The following is a 17,998-nucleotide window of genomic DNA, read 5'->3' as shown; positions in this document are numbered from 1 at the left end:
AAGAGAATATTAATAACATGATAAAACTGAGGTCTTGACTATTTTTAAAGGAGAATTTTGTGATTTTTCTAATTCGTTTCTTATCAAATTAAAATCACAGCGGTGGAATTGAAACTTATCCATCTTTTCACTGCACATCACTGCCTTCAAAACACCAACAATAGTTGCAGGAAGATGGCTCCAGCAACTATGGATATGAGTCAAATGCGTGAATCACCAGAAATGTTTTCCCTCAGGGATCCTAACAAAAATCTCTGTTTACACAAAGTCTCCTAACAACAGTCAGACTGGTTTGTTTTCAGTGCTCTGAGTGAAAGCGATTGGTCCAGACTGACAGAGGACGCTGTTTAACACTGCTTTTATTTATAAAAAACAAATAGTGAATGGCTGATAAATATTATTTCAGAAAGCGGGGAATTCTTGTCTGCTCCCCCCGGCAACGATTCACAGAGCCACTGCGTTCTTTAATGTCTTCAGAAACTGAAAGGCCAACTGTTATTGTGAAGCTGTGACCTTCAATAATTGAATGATGACAAAAAAGGAGCGTCACAGTCAGGCATGAGCTGCTCTCTCATTCAGTGGGTGTGCAGCATTCTTTACCACAGAGATCAGAGTGTGTGAGAACTTCTTCATCTCTCCTTCATTATTATAGAAAACTGAATCACGACCAAGATTCCCAGGAGTTAACGGGTTACAATTCTAGTTTAGAATTCAGTGGATTTTAAGAATCAGAATTTTATTTTGTATATTGAATTTATGAAGGCATTTATATAAATGCAGATTAGCAACCTTAGAGAATTAGCTTAAAATTATAAACTATATATAAGACATAAAATAAGACATAAAATTAAAACACAAGACATCTTCTTTGACAAAATGTAATCTTTACTGAACCAAAAATAACAAAACAAGTAAAAAAAAAATCTGATAAACAGGATACACAGGATATAAGCCAGTCAAACATCTACTGGTGTTTCATACACATACTGTACACAACATCACACCGCGCGGCAGTCTACGTGACGACTCCACTGTATGTTGGCAGTGAGGTCTACATGAAGCTGCAACAAGAAAATCATTAAAAAAATACAAACAGCATGTTTTTCTCTTTACTGACATCAGTCCAAGTGTTTGTAGCTGATCTAAAACACACTCGTACAGTGTCTCTCTCTCGTCTACAGTACTGCAGGCGTTTCACCTTAATAACCTGAAGGTCTGTTAGACCCTTGTTAATGGCTACGATACAGAAATACAGAAAAAAAAAATCTGTAAAAGTACAAGGTCTCTGATTAACACATACTTTTAGACTGTCAGTTACACAGGCTAGGTTTAAATATACCCTGGGTTTAACCACAATACTATATCAAATATTATATAAACCAGCTACGTATACAAAAACTGTCCTCGCTAAAAGATCTGGATTTTATTCCAGACACCTCATAAAAAAAAGAAGTCTAACAGTTTAGGGGGAAAAAAATAACTCAAAGATACGTCCTGCAAACAATTAGAAAAAAGTAAGGTTTGTTTTATGTGTGTTTACAGAGACTAACAGAAGACAAAAAGATACCATCATTTCATAAGGTGTTGCATTTTAACATCATGTTTCTCAGAGGTCTCCTACAGACTCATCATTAGTTCATTTTATTATTGGTTCTTGTTGGTTCTGTTATTGGTGTTGAGTAATTAAAGCAATTATTTGCTTTATTATTTTCACAAATATACATATTTTAAATTTGTTTTTGAACTTTTTGCTCATTTATTACACAGCTAGAGGTTTGGCAGGTTGTGAAGACGGCCTTCGTACATCGTGGAGATAAACATTTTAAGCTAGGTTAGTCCTTTACAAATGGCTCTGCATTATTAACATTATATAGATATATACTGTATGAATATATATACAGTATATACTTAATATAATGATGTACAAAGTAAGTTATTACACAAATACTGTAAACAGCTGGAATGGATGTTAAATAAAAAAAAGAAATGTACTGTTGCTCTTACCTACTGTAACCCTCCTTCAGAGTAAAGGAAATGTATTGTTAAATACTGGACAGGAAACAAACCCAGCACATGGACAAAATTTACCATTAACTACAAAAGAAATGTTTCTACAGTTTTTACCAAAACACATTATTGGGTCTCCATAAAACCATGTGTAAAGGAACAATTCAATGAGTTTCATTATGTATCTTTAGCCTTGTGGCCCTCTAAACCATGTTCCCTTATCTTGGCTGTGAATCTTATGTATGCAATGTGTCCTAATTGATATCCTTTGAACGTCGTCAAATATTGAAAGAAAAAAAAAAACAAATTTTGAAAAACTACATGTTAAGGCAGTTCTGAGCTTCAACAGGGCGTCCCAATCGCTAAAGAGTCTTTGGCCCTGTCACAGACAGCTGGTTCTGGTCCCAACAAACTCTTCAGCGTCTCGTCCTTGTTGGATGGAGACAGAGATGATGGAGTGGGTGATGTGGGAGAGGAGAGGGTGGACATGGCAGCAGCTGATGCTGAGGAAGAGGAAGAGGAGTTGCTATCAGGCAGGCACTCCTCACAGCAGCAGCAGCAGCAGTCCATGAAGGCCTGTCCGAGGGAGCGGCACAGACACAGCAGCAACACCGGCGTCGCTGAGCATCGTACGAACAGCAGGAACTGTCCAATCAAACCCAGCGCTGTTAAAATCAGAGGGTGCAGTGTCGTGGACTCGGGGACCGAGACGTAAGCCAGTGTGATGTTACAAATGCTCTCTGGTAAGTTGCACGTGATGTACAGGACGGTGAGCGCCATGACGGTAGGGCGGAGCCTGTGCACCCTCACATGCTGCTTCTTCTTCGTCGTGGAGGATGAGGAAGAGGAGGAGGAGCACCTGCTGGTCACCTTGTCACCTTCGGGTTTCTGCAGCAGACGCTGAGCTAACACTCGCCTCGTCACCAAGTCGCACGCCAGTGTGAAGAGCAGGGGCAGACAGATGTAGCATCCAAAGAACCACCACATACGGGCCTCGTGGTAGGTCAGGATCAGAGCGTAGATGTTCTCCGGCAGCTCCACGGAAGGTTCTCGGACACAGATGTCCACCTTAAAGGAGCCAGTGTTTGCTCTCAGTGCTGCCGTCAGCGAGCCTCCTGATTGGCTGTGATACAGGTCAGTGGGGAGCACAGGGAGGTTGACTGTTTCCTGTGAGAGTTGCCACAGAAGCAGCTCGGGTACAGCCAGCACCATGGAGCCCAACCAAATGACTGACAGTTTTGATAGAATGGACTGACACGACTCCACCCTCGGTGCTTGTAGAGGCCCGGGGCCGGTGGCTGCATGGAAGCGATCGATACTCAGTGCACACAGACTGAAAGTAGCGACGCCGAGAGACGTCACCTGAGAAACGACAGAGAAGGACACAACTTCAGACTGCAGTGGATAATACATCATACTGTTGATATGATTAATCAGAGGGTAGCTGAAATGAATCAAGATTCAAAATAAATCAAGTGCTATTAGATGTAGATGTTTTTCACCTGTTTTTATTCCTAACTAATGCAAATGATGACATATTCAATATGGATATATGTCAAAAAATATATATATTAAACTAAAACTCAAAATTTTGCGCGTCGGTGAAATCATCATCGCAACAATATTAGTCAGTTTGGTTAATTGTGTCAGTCAGCATGTCAGTCGTTGACTTACTGACCGCCCTGCGATGGGTAAAGCTAGGCTAATTCTAGCTTGCCATCTGACTTCTGGGATTGGAGATAGTGTTTTAAACTCAAGGTGTGTAAGTGAAACAGAAGCTCTTTCACACAGTGTGTATAAATAACGACGACCGTGTGTCTGTTGACTGTGTATTAGAGCAACGATGAGTGGACGGACAGTGGAATTATTCCATATACAGTGTGTGATCTGCTGAGATTTTAATCTGATTAATTTCACAAATGAATTATCCCAGTTTACACGTCAACGTGGAGTCTTATTTTAAAACCTCCCTTTTGCTTCACTCCAGCCTGAGGTCAACTGAGAGGCAGCAGATGCAAACACAGGCGGAAACACGTGTCCAAGGTTTTTCCTCTGTCTTGTTACGCTGAATGAATTAGTCACAATTACAGCAATGAGGACCCAGGATGCTTAATTTAACCTTTTGAATACAGACTCAAGGAAACAAAAGGAGTCACGGAGGGGGAAAAGAGAGCAATTACGCTGTAACAGGTCTCAGCCTGCAGACGGGGGGACAATTATTGGGGCTCGGAGAACATTAAAGTCTGTGGTTTTGGCTGAAAACACAGCGCGCCTTCAGAGAGACTTGTCCTCCTTCTGTGAGTGTTTAATGACTTCAAACAGTTAAAACACAGCGCCAGATAATTAACACCAGGCTCTAATTAGCATGAAAATAGTTAAACTAACAGAGTGGCACAGTGGCAGCTGGCAGTCTGACCTGCTGTACACACGGCTCAATACAGCCCTCAGAGTACGAGCTGCAGAGGAGAGTTTAAAAGATGTTGAATACTCGGAGAAATCCACTCACTCGTTTGCATGAGAATAGGTGAGGAAACAAAGAGAACGGAGGCTGGCAGCCTGTTTAAAGGCTTTGTTCAAGCTTGCTTTTACCAATTAGTAAAAAAAAACAACCATCTATTCTGAGCAATCGTAGTTGAAGGAGTAACAAACTTCCAAAACCATTGCTCAGGGTTCAAACTTTTCCCAAAGGTTAATTTACATTTCAAAAAGAAAAGAAAATCACAAATGTAAACTTTTCCTTAATGGAAAGCAGAGTTATATGATGGCTGTTGCCTTGGCTTTACCTCAGTATAGTTTGGCATCCAAAGTGGGCAGTCAATGGAGGAATCAGCATATTGAGCAGATGCATTTCTAATGATGTTCCTGCAGTGGATGGTTGGTTTCAGTGAGGTGTGAAAAAAGCTAAGCTGCCAACGTTAAACGAATGCTGAATGGGTTTTAGAAATTGATGTCGTATGAAATGTATCTCTGGCTGCGATGGCGACTATTTATCTTGTAGAACTTTACTCCAAGACTTGAATTTAAATTAACTAAAATAAATGACACTCCGTATCCTCTCCTTGTTAATGTTCTGGTGGATCATCTGGAAAGATTCAGTTAAACAGGATATTTATATTTATTTGATGCAGTGGTTCCCAACCTTTTTTTGGCCTGTGACCCCATTTTCACATAAAATGGGGTCTGGGTGTCTGGTTGCAAATACAGAGTAGCAACATTAGTAAAGAAAGTGTGTGTGGTGTTAATCATAACTTTAAAAGGAATAATATTTTCATATTTGTCTTTGTATTTTTTATCAATTGCAAGAAATTCCAGGTGACCTCATTTGAACTGCAGGTGACCCCACATGGGGTCGTGACCCCAAGGTTGAAAAATTGATTCAATAGTTAAACTAACAGAGTGGCACAGTGGCAGCTGGCAGTCTGACCTGCTGTACACACGGCTCAATACAGCCCTCAGAGTACGAGCTGCAGAGGAGAGTTTAAAAGATGTTGAATACTCGGAGAAATCCACTCACTCGTTTGCATGAGAATAGGTGAGGAAACAAAGAGAACGGAGGCTGGCAGCCTGTTTAAAGGCTTTGTTCAAGCTTGCTTTTACCAATTAGTAAAAAAAAACAACCATCTATTCTGAGCAATCGTAGTTGAAGGAGTAACAAACTTCCAAAACCATTGCTCAGGGTTCAAACTTTTCCCAAAGGTTAATTTACATTTCAAAAAGAAAAGAAAATCACAAATGTAAACTTTTCCTTAATGGAAAGCAGAGTTATATGATGGCTGTTGCCTTGGCTTTACCTCAGTATAGTTTGGCATCCAAAGTGGGCAGTCAATGGAGGAATCAGCATATTGAGCAGATGCATTTCTAATGATGTTCCTGCAGTGGATGGTTGGTTTCAGTGAGGTGTGAAAAAAGCTAAGCTGCCAACGTTAAACGAATGCTGAATGGGTTTTAGAAATTGATGTCGTATGAAATGTATCTCTGGCTGCGATGGCGACTATTTATCTTGTAGAACTTTACTCCAAGACTTGAATTTAAATTAACTAAAATAAATGACACTCCGTATCCTCTCCTTGTTAATGTTCTGGTGGATCATCTGGAAAGATTCAGTTAAACAGGATATTTATATTTATTTGATGCAGTGGTTCCCAACCTTTTTTTGGCCTGTGACCCCATTTTCACATAAAATGGGGTCTGGGTGTCTGGTTGCAAATACAGAGTAGCAACATTAGTAAAGAAAGTGTGTGTGGTGTTAATCATAACTTTAAAAGGAATAATATTTTCATATTTGTCTTTGTATTTTTTATCAATTGCAAGAAATTCCAGGTGACCTCATTTGAACTGCAGGTGACCCCACATGGGGTCGTGACCCCAAGGTTGAAAAATTGATTCAATTATTAAAATGGCTCTAGGTATATATATGATTTTTTTCACATTGTTTTTGTATCCACTGACTACAGTGAATGGACTACATCCTACACATCCATCATCAATTATTCATTTAGAATTAGGTGAGGGGCATAGAAGCTCCAAGACTTCACTTTCCCTAACCATCCTTACTAAGTGGGACTGGGGCTCTCCTTGTTCACCTGCCCCTGTTCTGCCCCCACAGGGTCTCCTCTGAGTTGAACATGTCATGAACATCTCTCTAAGTAGGCACTCCATCATCACCTTGTCATGTTGGAGAGGTTTGAGTGCGTCTGAACACAAGGACTATGTTCTCCAAGTATGGTCTCCAAATGCAAAACGGTCCCAGTTGAAGAGTTAGAAAAAGGGGGGTTCAGAGAATCCCATGGAAAATAGAGGAAGGAGGAAGCCCAGGGCTAAGTCCTGGAGGTGGACCAGGTCCCTGTCAGCAAGAGCTGGGTGGCCTACGGTGGGCTGCAGGGTCTGGTCATGCACCCTGCCCCATCTGAAGAACCCACCACCCCTGAGAGAAACTGCTGGGACTGGAGCACCACGGCATGTGTGATGTGGCCCAGACATGGGCAGCACAAGGTGGTTGTCCTAAATCTTAGGATTTCTGGACTAAACAAGGAGACAGATTTGACTATGTTTCCCCAGTAGTTATTGAACAAACCCAACCATTGGATGACAGCTGGGAGTCTAGTCAGCAGGCCCATTGACTAAATACTTGGTGCCTGGCACTGAGGTGCCTTTCAGAAACAGACTAAACACCGTTGACTTGATTTGACCCAGTTCTTCAAAACAGTTTATCTTTCACATCTCCATATTCAACAGCTGCTGCTCTCCTCTAATGAAGCTCTTCTCTGTCCCACTTGGGCCATTTGTTGGTCCCCCAACGATTCCTGCAAAGTTAAGACCTAATTTTATAGTCTCGTTTACTTAGTTTGGTTAAATAAACAGCACAGTGACAGGTTGTGACAGACAATCAGGACTGAAACTCTGTTTTATCTCCTTGTTTGAATGAGAAGCAGACTTCTCTCTCCTCTGATGGTCCATTACCGACGAGTAAAGAGGCCAAACAGCCCATAACAGCACGTTTGTTAAAAGCAAAGACTGCTGTGAGTGTGGAAGAGAGGAGCGACAGCGCACAATCAGGCCATTCATCACAGGCCTGCTGCACGTGTTGTTATGAAGTGAAAACCTTACAATGAGTGAATCGGCCGAGTGCAGAGACAGCAGTGACAGTGTGAAGCCGTGGCTGTGTGTGAGTGTGGCAGATCTAAATAAATTATCCACATGGAAGGTTGTTTCTGTTAACCTTTGTTTCACTTCTATTTGCTTTGGTCGTACAACCAACGGCTTTGTGGTGGTCAAATGTCCAACTGCTGGTGTTTTGGAGTTTCTTTTCAAACTCCGAGGTGCAACTTTTGGGGTCAGTGTGACAGTTTTACATCACTCTTTGGTCAATGATTAACTTTGCCAAACCTTTTGTTGTCTGTTCAGTCTGTTGGAGTTCGTTTGTGATGATTAATGGTTGGACCTTTTGTGTCTTTGTGACTATTCTTGTGGCTTTGTAAATTTGTCAGAAACATTGTTCAGTCAACTAGGTGAAAAAACATTTTGTAGGAATCACACTGGATTATGTATACATTTGATACATACATACATACATACATACATACATATATAAATATATATAAATTATATTCACTGTGTAAAACTCAATCCTAGTCAATCCTAAATTTCTATCTGCTCCAAATATCTGATGATTTCAGATTAGGACCTAGTCTTAAGTATAGTTAACTTAATTAAACCAAAGATGTACACCTGAGACACGTGGACCCCCGTGGGTTCGGCCTCACCTCCAGATAGGGCACTAGTCGACAGGACAGATCTCCCAACAGCCTCTTCAGGGTCAGTTCATGGAAGACCACCACGGGGAGGCAGAAGAAGAGGACCACGAAATCCCAGAAGGCCAATCCAGCAAGGATGCAGTTCCACGCACTCTTTAGGTAAAAGTTGTGCCACACGATGCACATGAGCGCCAGGTTTCCCACGATGCCCACGGCAAAAAGCACCAACGCTAATAGCATGACGGCGTACGCCCAGTAGGTGCTGTCTGTCACCGGGAACAGCGGGTTGAGCAGCCCTGGACCACGACCACCCGAGGAGGAGTGGTCGGTCACCGGGGCGGAGGTGAGCCGCTCGGTCCGCGGTGTAGTGAAGTAACCGTGCGGATCGTCGTAAGGCCGGGGTTTCCCCTGACTGCTCGCAGGGTGCGGGTCTCTTCTTCTGGACTCCCCATCTTTGGCTCCTCGGGCGACTCTCCTCAGGACAGTAACTTCCCACCGTTCAATGCGGTCTTCATGAGTCTTGGTCAAGGACACGGAGTCATCTGTCTCTGCAGCCGAGGTTCCAGCATCCACCTCCAGCTGCGTCTCCAGCCCAGCCCCGGTCCTAGACTGCACCCCCGGGTGTGAGTGTACAAGCCGCGGCTCTGACGTCCAAAGGTAGAGAAATAAAAGAAATAAAACCGGGCTCATCCTTCTTTTTGTTAACTTTGCTTCTTCTAGTGAAAATGTTTTTTCACAACCTTGTGACTCTGTGAAGCTCCAGCTGTTCATGAATCCGTGACCGTGTGTGACCCACTCTGGTGCTGAAGATGGAGAAGTTTACACTCTGCAACAACCGCAACTTCAGAAGGCACACTTGTTTTTCACCAGCATCCAGACCCACCACGAAGCTTCCGGTTTAGGTTTCAAAATAAACTACACCAACGGAAAGTTGTTTTTTGTCTGCATGAAACAACTTTACAACTAAAAATAAATTTAATTAGTAATAATAACTAAGAACTACCTCAATACTATTAAAAAAATATAGAATTATATAAGAAATAAAGAAGAAAAAATAGAGAGAAATGAATGTAACGTTACTGATCATGACAAGTAAATATGTTATGTTTATGAGCAGGGAAATTATTTTTCTTTCTTTTTTAGGTAACGTGGCTGTTTCTCAGTAGATACTTGCCGACAGATGGCGCTAATACCTCTGGAAGAATGGAAGCCTGCTGATGGCAAATCTAAGGTAGGACTGTTGGCAAGTAATACACTACAACATAAAACATTTACTGGTGTTGACATTGATTGAAATGTTGCCGTAAAGATTTGTCCGTTTTTTATTGATTTGGGAGGCAATTTAAATAATTGTAACAGTTCCATTAAAGAAAGTGGCTTTGAGCTCCAGTCAGTTAGCCAGGCTACTACACTGCCAGTAGAACGATGTATACAGTGAGTAACTATTGAGTCATCAGATCTTACTCATGTGGGAAAAGTGTTGGCTGAGAACAATAAAACATTAATTGATGTGGTATCAATATTTCAAGTCCACAAGAACAATAAGGTTGTGTTTCAGCACCTTCTCAGCGGGGTAAATATTTGGTCAAATAAGAAACAAATATTTCACTGTTCTTCAAGTCTCAGTAAAGGAGAATAGAATTAATGGAAAATAGGCTACAACATTATAGTTTTAAGTATTTTTAATTGCATGTAACATGCATTCATTTATTTCCAATGCATGTTTACTGAACTAATAATTATACAAAATAGCATTTACCTTTATTACACTACAAAATTACACCAATTCACCAACAAAAATGTCAGGAAAAAATCCAGTCCTTGTCATTTTGGGATAATTTTGAAGCTTCCTCTATACCATGTTCAAAGTTTGTAGCAAAAAACATCTGAGAGAAGAAGGCTGTTGAAAACTGAGACCCAAGCTCTTCTTCCTTCACCATCAGCTCTTCATGGAGGACTTCAGTTTCCTGCACGCTTCCTTGTGTTTCTTACGGCACTCCTGTAAAAATAATATGAAAAATGCAAACCGTTTTTCTTATACACTACGTTAAACAGAACTTTGTTTACATTAATTGTATATTTTCACAGTTGAGATGAACAACGACTGAACTATGTTGTGACTACTGCAACCTACTTGTCGTCAGTTCTTCTGACTAATTTATTCTTTCACCTGACTGATCTACATTTCTTCAAAGTAATTGAGTTTAAAGTCCCATATTGCTCTGTTAAAAGCCGTTATTAAAGTGATTTGTACCTGTCGGAGTTGGTTTCTCCTCTCCTCCCACTGCTCCCTCTGCTCCTCCAACTGAGAGGAACAACGGAACAACTTTGGGCCCTCTGGTGGTGGTATGAAGAATACAAGCAAAAAGAGTAAATACAATAATACACAAACAATAATGTAAAGAAGGTAATACAGGGTTTATGTACACTGTTGTGAAAGAGGTGTAAAGCACAGGTGTCAAACTAAGGCCCGCGGGCCAAATCTGGCTGATTTTCAGGGACAACTGTGTCTGAATTTGAGTCTACCTGTCAATCTGCTGTCTTCAGGGTAGAAGAAGAAGAGGCTGGACTTCAGAGGAGTGGCTTCTCTGTGAACAGGAACACACAAAGGTCAATGTCAAGATCAAGCTTCAAAGTGTCAGAAAATCTGCTTGGTAAAGATGTAGCCATGAGTCGGTCACAGCAGCTGTTGTGTGTACAGGGGTGAAAAGGATTTGTTTTAGCGTTTAAATACAAGTAAGAAGAAGAAGAAAACACAGTGATGTTGTCATACTCTGAGGTTTTATGTGTGGCACTTGTTTCCTCCCTGGTTTCCTCTTTGTGCCACTGCTGCTGCTCCTCCTCTTCCTCCTCCTCCTCCTCCTCTGAGCTGCTGTCTTGAAAACGTCGATCTTGCTGCCATGACACTTTTGGAGCCTGGATGGTCTCCACCTTGTACTCTTCTGCAAGAAACACATGAACAACTAAATTATAAACATCCTTTAAAGTTTTATAGACATTAGGACACACAGACTTACCTGTCGCTTTTTCTTCAGTTTCTGTGTCATTTCCAAAGAAGGAGAATTTGAATCCAGACTCTGTTTTCTCCTCAGCTGAGACTTGAGTCAATAGTGAAGTGGATTCTTCATCTTTCTCGGTTTCTTCCTCCTCCTCCTCCTCCTCCTCCTCTTGGTCCCAGTTAGTTTTTTCCTCTTCTACCTCAGTGACATTTTCCGTCTTTGTCTGACCGAAGACGGCCTTCAGGTCCCCGGACACGTCATAGTAAATCTCTTTAGAAACCTCTGGAAGCTTCAGAGCCTCTTCTCTCTTCTTCTTCCTGGCTGCCTTACTGCGAAGACAACAGATCACAAGTCAATAAAACCATATATGGTGTAAGTATGTATCTCATATTGTGTGTTTGTGTATTTTGGATGTGATAAAACTGGTAAAAAAAAAATCTCTGTTCATACCTTTCTTTGGTTTCACTTGGTTTGTTCTCAAATGCTGCGTGTTCTTCTTTGCTGGGATCATAGTGCAGACCTGAGACGTCTCTGCAAAAACACATTTGAATCTTCAATTCATCTCGTACCGAATCTTACATTTACATTGTGACTGACAGTGGATTTACCTAAATGTCTTGGCTTTGATTGCGGTCTTGCTGCTGCACGGTTGTTGGCTGCTGCCCAGGACGCTCTGCAGGATGGACAGGTTCTTCTTTTTCTCCTCCTTCAGAGATTTATCTTCCGTTATGCTATTCTTCTCTCCTAGGTCATGAACAATGGATGTAAAGTGAATGTGTATTTGAAACAGCAGAAGTGGGGGAACCCGACGTCAACACTCACCTGACTCTTCATCTTCGTCCTTGGCGTCTTCCAGGAAACGAGAGTCCATCCGAAATCGTTCATCTGTCCCGAACCGAGACTGTAGCTCCATCAGCTGGACAGGAGCGAGAAACAGACACCCAGTAAATTAATTGGTGAAAAAAATATTTTATTAGGGTTTTCATTCAGAGATAAAACAGGGTACCTGTGGTTTAATCACAGTTATTCATAAATAATTGTGAAATTAAGACATTTAGTTTTTTCTTGAGGTTTTTGATCATGTTTGATATAATGTGTTGCAAATACTTCACTTAATCAATTACTCATCATTACAGGCGACCCCATTTGAATTCCAGGTGACCTCACCTAAGGCTGGACCCATGGTTGAAAAACACTAGTCTACAGTTTCCCACAATCCACTTGGTAACACATTGGTTTTGACAGAATCTCTATAAACGAAGCCTGTGAGAGTGAGAATGGAAGAAATTTGTGTGAACTTACCTTCTGACCTGCACGACCTTCAAACTGGGGCCTGATCTCAAACCTGCTTTCATCTTCCTCTTCCTCCTCCTCACCATCACTCCCTCCAAATAACTGAGGACCTGTGTTCTTTAGATGATGATGAAAAAGAAGTACATATTTAAATTAGTGCCACAGACGGACACTTCTCTGCTTCTTTAGACCAGAACTCACTTTGTCTTTGTTGCTTTTCTCAGCTGACTCCTCATCACTTGTAGTCTCCTCCTCTGATTCGCTGAACAGAGTGGTCTTCGACACTGTGATCTCTGAGGGTGTGTGCTGCTCATCTTCCTCCTCTTCGTCATCATCAGAACCAAAGACGATGTGCTTCCCTTTTCCTGTTGTCGGAGTATCCTGCAAGAGGTGAGAGTTTATCAGACATGGCCTGAAATACCGTATTTTCCGGGCAATAAGTCGCACTTTTTTTTTCATCCTTTGGCTATGTTTGTGACTTATACTTAGGTGTGTCTTATATATTAAAATTTATAATTTCACATGTTCGTTATTTTCACACTGGCAGCCGCTAGAGGGCACTGGTGCGATTTATAGTCTGGAAAATACTGTAATACTTTTGTGGATTCTCCTCCTTCTAAAACTAAAACTCATTGACACATTTTTTTTTTACTATATGTAATTAAATGTTATCTTAGAGCTATTCTATTTGTACGTTGTTATTGGTACAAGAAGTAAATCATTTTGTAAGTTTGTTGTTCTTACTCTAATTCAAGGAAATTCAAGGTGAACAGTTAACACACACCAGGTTGGCTAAGGCCCCCTGGATGAGCTTCTTATTTTCTTCAGCCTTTTTCTGCCTCTGCTGAATGGCAGCCAGTCGTCTCATGTTGGCCTTCTTCTGCAGCTCCTCTTCCTCCTTGGCTCCTAAATTTACTCTGGAAGCAGTTTTCTCTGTCACTTTCTCCTCCTCCTCTTCTTCTTCTTCACTGGAGGATTCAGAGGAGGGACTAGGAGGAGTTGCTGTTTTCTCACCAGTTTCTGCAGAGACTTTCTCGTCCTCCTCCTCCTCATCTTCTTCAATGGAGGACGATGAAGAAGAAGAAGAGAGTGGACTCTTTGCTTTATCCGGAAATGAAAGCACAGCCTGATGGACCACCACCTCCTCCTCGTCATCTGTAGTAGTTTCTGCCTCTGTTTTATCCTTTAGTGTTTTCGTCCCTTGAAATGCGGGCAGTTGAGTTACTATTTTTTGTTTCGATTTTTTCTTCTTCTTCTGCTGCTCTTCCTCATCACTGCTGTCGCCCTCCCCCATGATGGAGGCGAGGATCTCCTCTGGCATAGTGCCTTTTTTTGGCACTCGCTGTTTTGCAGGGACAGATTCAGGGTCAGTTTCTTTTTCAAACTTGGTTCCATTGATGCTGGGAATCGATTCAGAAGTCTGCTGAGATTCTTCAGCCAGTCTTTGAAGATCAGTAAAAGAGATTTCCATACAGGTAGCATTCAAAAACATGGCCTCATATTCAGAGTCTGAACAGGAATCAGCCGATTCTGACTCATCTCCTTCCTCATCCCCATCTTCATCTAGATCTGATGAGGGGGGGTTTAGGTCAGGGACCACTGCCTTTTTTTTACTGTGGTTGTTGGAACTGCCGTCTTGTTTCTGTGAACTCTTTTGAACACATTCCTCTTTCTTTTCGGCACATAAAGACTTCCTGGTATCTTCTTCCGTCTCCCTCTCCACTTTTCTAACTTGGTCTTTCTTCTGAGTTTTCCTCTTCCTCACTCCATTCTCTGAGAGTGTTTTGTCAGTGTTTAAAGTCTGTTTCTCCTGCAGTGGAGCTCCAGGAAGAGAGGGAAGCGTTGCTGGTTTCCTGGAGGCAAAAAGTTCATCTGTACCAGCAGAATTGTAACCATCCTCGTCTTCATCATCCGGCTGACCTGAAATCACATTCCAGCACAACCCGTAAAACACACATTTATGAAAGACGTCATGTTTGAACTTCTGGATTTGAATTCTTGTGCTACCTTTCTGTCGCAGGTGGAACAATCCCGACTTTACCATGTAGTCAAATCCCACCACTTCCAGATTATCTTCCTCCTCTTTATGACCTGGTGGATTACAGACGTTGCTCTGAGTTGATACCAGTCTACGAATTTCCTCATCTGAGTCACCATCACTACCAGTAAAAGGTGCTGGATTCCTTAGAAAAGGTTTATGGTTGTTGTGTAGTTCAGGTCTGTTGTTGGTCTGAAGCTTCTCGACGTGATTTACAACCTTGTTCTGTTGTGACCTGAATGAAACAACAGGGAAAAGTTAGGCTGTCAATCTAAGAGCAGGAACTCAGTAAAAAAATAACATTTTTAGACAAAAAAAACTGTTGGAACTTCAATTTTAAAACGAATAATTCATTCATTACCTGTTTGTACCAACAGCCTTTTGGGAGTCAATATCTGTCCAACGCTTTTTGGGTCTGGGTGGTTGATATGGAGGGAATTCGCCCCGCCTCTTTTTACTGATGTCATCATCACCTCCTTGTACCTCCCATGTGAGCTGGGAGACAGGGGTGTGCGTGTCAGATTCGGTCTGGTTGATTCTGCGAATGTTGTGGCTGTATTTGGAGGGGTCGTACTTCAGTGTCCGGGCTTTGTTCCCCTTCTTACACTTGAGCTGGAGAACAGGGAGAACCCGGCCAAATTTACTGACGACCCAGTCCTAAAACAAGATTGTACAAGAGTACTTAAAATTAAAATATAATCACGTCGTTAGTTCATCGTCTTCATCTGAGAGGAAAATACTCCTGAGATGCACCATGATGAAAACAGGGAGACCTCACCTTGTGCCCTGGTACTTCAGTTCCTGGCACTGCCGCCCTCATGGTGAAATTGTCAACACCAGCTTTACTCAGGGAGTCAAGCATCTTTCGTCTCTTGTCCTCCACTTCAGGCTGACAGAGGTTCTGCTCCATTGCAACCTGCCTCTCTTGAGCCAGTCTGAGACGCAAACATTGTACATGTCATGCATCAAAATCAATTTACTTTGAGGGTAGAATTAGAGCAATATTTCATCATTACATTTAAAACATTACAGTTAATTACATAACTTACATCTCTTATAAAGTGCACAGATTTCTGATCTGAATATGGCTTTACCTGTGCAGGAAGCTCTCCTTGGCTGTTTCTATCTGCAGAGTTCCTCCTTTCCATTTGGATTTGTTCAGTACTGTCAAACCTGAGGAACAAAAAAACAGGGAAATAAAGCACATGTAGACACAAAACTTTCATAAAGTTCAGTAATAACTGGCATCTTTTGATATCAATGTAATTCAATTCATTTAACTGTAACTTTACAACACAATTCAATGACTCATTTTGTCAGAACAAGGAGAACAGTATAATATGTTTAGGACACACAGAAGACACGTTTGATCTTTGCAGCAAATCTGTTCACTCACATTTCTTAAGGTCGGCATCAGAAATGTTGAGGTTAACGTAGGCAAATGTTTTAAAGGGAACACCTGTAGAAAAAAAACAGCAAATGTCAGCAAAAAAAATCAGAACAAAAAAAACAAACAAACTTATATTTATCAAAGTCTTTTGTTAAAACCAATGTTAAAAAAAATTACAGTTGCTTAATGATGGTTCAATGAGGGATTTGATTCTAAAAACTACCACATACTAAAACAGAATTGTTATATAGTGAAATTTCAAAGTTAAATCAAGCTTAGTTGGTTATGGACTCCTCACCCTCCTCATCCCTCTTTGTTCTGAGCTCCACATCCTGTACATCTCCAAACTTTCCAAATCGGTCTTTCAGATCTTTCTGGGTGACCGAGTTGCTCAACCCACCAATGTACAGCCGTCTCATCGCTTTGTAGAAGCAGCAACACTGACAGCAACGAGAAAATCATACTGTTTACAATGATTTCACATTCATAAATGGACAATAGGAGCCAACGCTTTTTGGGTCTGGGTGGTTGATATGGAGGGAATTCGCCCCGCCTCTTTTTACTGATGTCATCATCACCTCCTTGTACCTCCCATGTGAGCTGGGAGACAGGGGTGTGCGTGTCAGATTCGGTCTGGTTGATTCTGCGAATGTTGTGGCTGTATTTGGAGGGGTCGTACTTCAGTGTCCGGGCTTTGTTCCCCTTCTTACACTTGAGCTGGAGAACAGGGAGAACCCGGCCAAATTTACTGACGACCCAGTCCTAAAACAAGATTGTACAAGAGTACTTAAAATTAAAATATAATCACGTCGTTAGTTCATCGTCTTCATCTGAGAGGAAAATACTCCTGAGATGCACCATGATGAAAACAGGGAGACCTCACCTTGTGCCCTGGTACTTCAGTTCCTGGCACTGCCGCCCTCATGGTGAAATTGTCAACACCAGCTTTACTCAGGGAGTCAAGCATCTTTCGTCTCTTGTCCTCCACTTCAGGCTGACAGAGGTTCTGCTCCATTGCAACCTGCCTCTCTTGAGCCAGTCTGAGACGCAAACATTGTACATGTCATGCATCAAAATCAATTTACTTTGAGGGTAGAATTAGAGCAATATTTCATCATTACATTTAAAACATTACAGTTAATTACATAACTTACATCTCTTATAAAGTGCACAGATTTCTGATCTGAATATGGCTTTACCTGTGCAGGAAGCTCTCCTTGGCTGTTTCTATCTGCAGAGTTCCTCCTTTCCATTTGGATTTGTTCAGTACTGTCAAACCTGAGGAACAAAAAAACAGGGAAATAAAGCACATGTAGACACAAAACTTTCATAAAGTTCAGTAATAACTGGCATCTTTTGATATCAATGTAATTCAATTCATTTAACTGTAACTTTACAACACAATTCAATGACTCATTTTGTCAGAACAAGGAGAACAGTATAATATGTTTAGGACACACAGAAGACACGTTTGATCTTTGCAGCAAATCTGTTCACTCACATTTCTTAAGGTCGGCATCAGAAATGTTGAGGTTAACGTAGGCAAATGTTTTAAAGGGAACACCTGTAGAAAAAAAACAGCAAATGTCAGCAAAAAAAATCAGAACAAAAAAAACAAACAAACTTATATTTATCAAAGTCTTTTGTTAAAACCAATGTTAAAAAAAATTACAGTTGCTTAATGATGGTTCAATGAGGGATTTGATTCTAAAAACTACCACATACTAAAACAGAATTGTTATATAGTGAAATTTCAAAGTTAAATCAAGCTTAGTTGGTTATGGACTCCTCACCCTCCTCATCCCTCTTTGTTCTGAGCTCCACATCCTGTACATCTCCAAACTTTCCAAATCGGTCTTTCAGATCTTTCTGGGTGACCGAGTTGCTCAACCCACCAATGTACAGCCGTCTCATCGCTTTGTAGAAGCAGCAACACTGACAGCAACGAGAAAATCATACTGTTTACAATGATTTCACATTCATAAATGGACAATAGGAGAATAATATTGTATTGATA

The 17,998-nt window shown here is 41.3% G+C and overlaps 2 protein-coding genes across 3 annotated transcripts; both read right to left on the bottom strand.

Moving 5' to 3' along the window:
• Window positions 1-875: 875 nt before the first annotated feature.
• gpr37l1a (G protein-coupled receptor 37 like 1a) lies at window positions 876-9,180 on the bottom strand. Of its 2 annotated transcripts, XM_025060464.1 has the most exons (3): window positions 9,002-9,180; window positions 8,271-8,905; window positions 876-3,369 (listed from the first exon to the last, which is right to left on the bottom strand). In XM_025060464.1, exons 1-3 carry the CDS (start codon window positions 9,030-9,032, stop codon window positions 2,350-2,352), a joined length of 1,686 nt encoding a protein of 561 aa, XP_024916232.1. In that variant the 5' UTR covers window positions 9,033-9,180; the 3' UTR covers window positions 876-2,349. The 2 variants fall into 2 exon arrangements, with proteins under 2 accessions (XP_024916232.1, XP_008318929.1); XM_008320707.3 differs by having other exon boundaries at window positions 8,271-9,180.
• Window positions 9,181-9,928: 748 nt separating this feature from the next.
• Window positions 9,929-16,439, bottom strand: nol8 (nucleolar protein 8). The gene is made up of 17 exons (XM_025059811.1): window positions 16,280-16,439; window positions 15,988-16,050; window positions 15,686-15,764; window positions 15,370-15,526; window positions 14,953-15,248; window positions 14,561-14,826; window positions 13,338-14,473; window positions 12,755-12,934; window positions 12,563-12,670; window positions 12,083-12,176; window positions 11,869-12,004; window positions 11,711-11,791; window positions 11,279-11,589; window positions 11,035-11,203; window positions 10,788-10,849; window positions 10,516-10,598; window positions 9,929-10,260 (listed from the first exon to the last, which is right to left on the bottom strand). Exons 1-17 carry the CDS (start codon window positions 16,398-16,400, stop codon window positions 10,201-10,203), a joined length of 3,402 nt encoding a protein of 1,133 aa, XP_024915579.1. The 5' UTR covers window positions 16,401-16,439; the 3' UTR covers window positions 9,929-10,200.
• Window positions 16,440-17,998: the final 1,559 nt, after the last annotated feature.

The sequence above is a fragment of the Cynoglossus semilaevis genome, chromosome 11, assembly GCF_000523025.1.
Source record: "Cynoglossus semilaevis isolate Cse_v1.0 chromosome 11, Cse_v1.0, whole genome shotgun sequence".
In the NCBI taxonomy this organism is placed as follows: domain Eukaryota; kingdom Metazoa; phylum Chordata; class Actinopteri; order Pleuronectiformes; family Cynoglossidae; genus Cynoglossus; species Cynoglossus semilaevis.
This window is presented reverse-complemented; position numbering and strand designations above follow the sequence as displayed.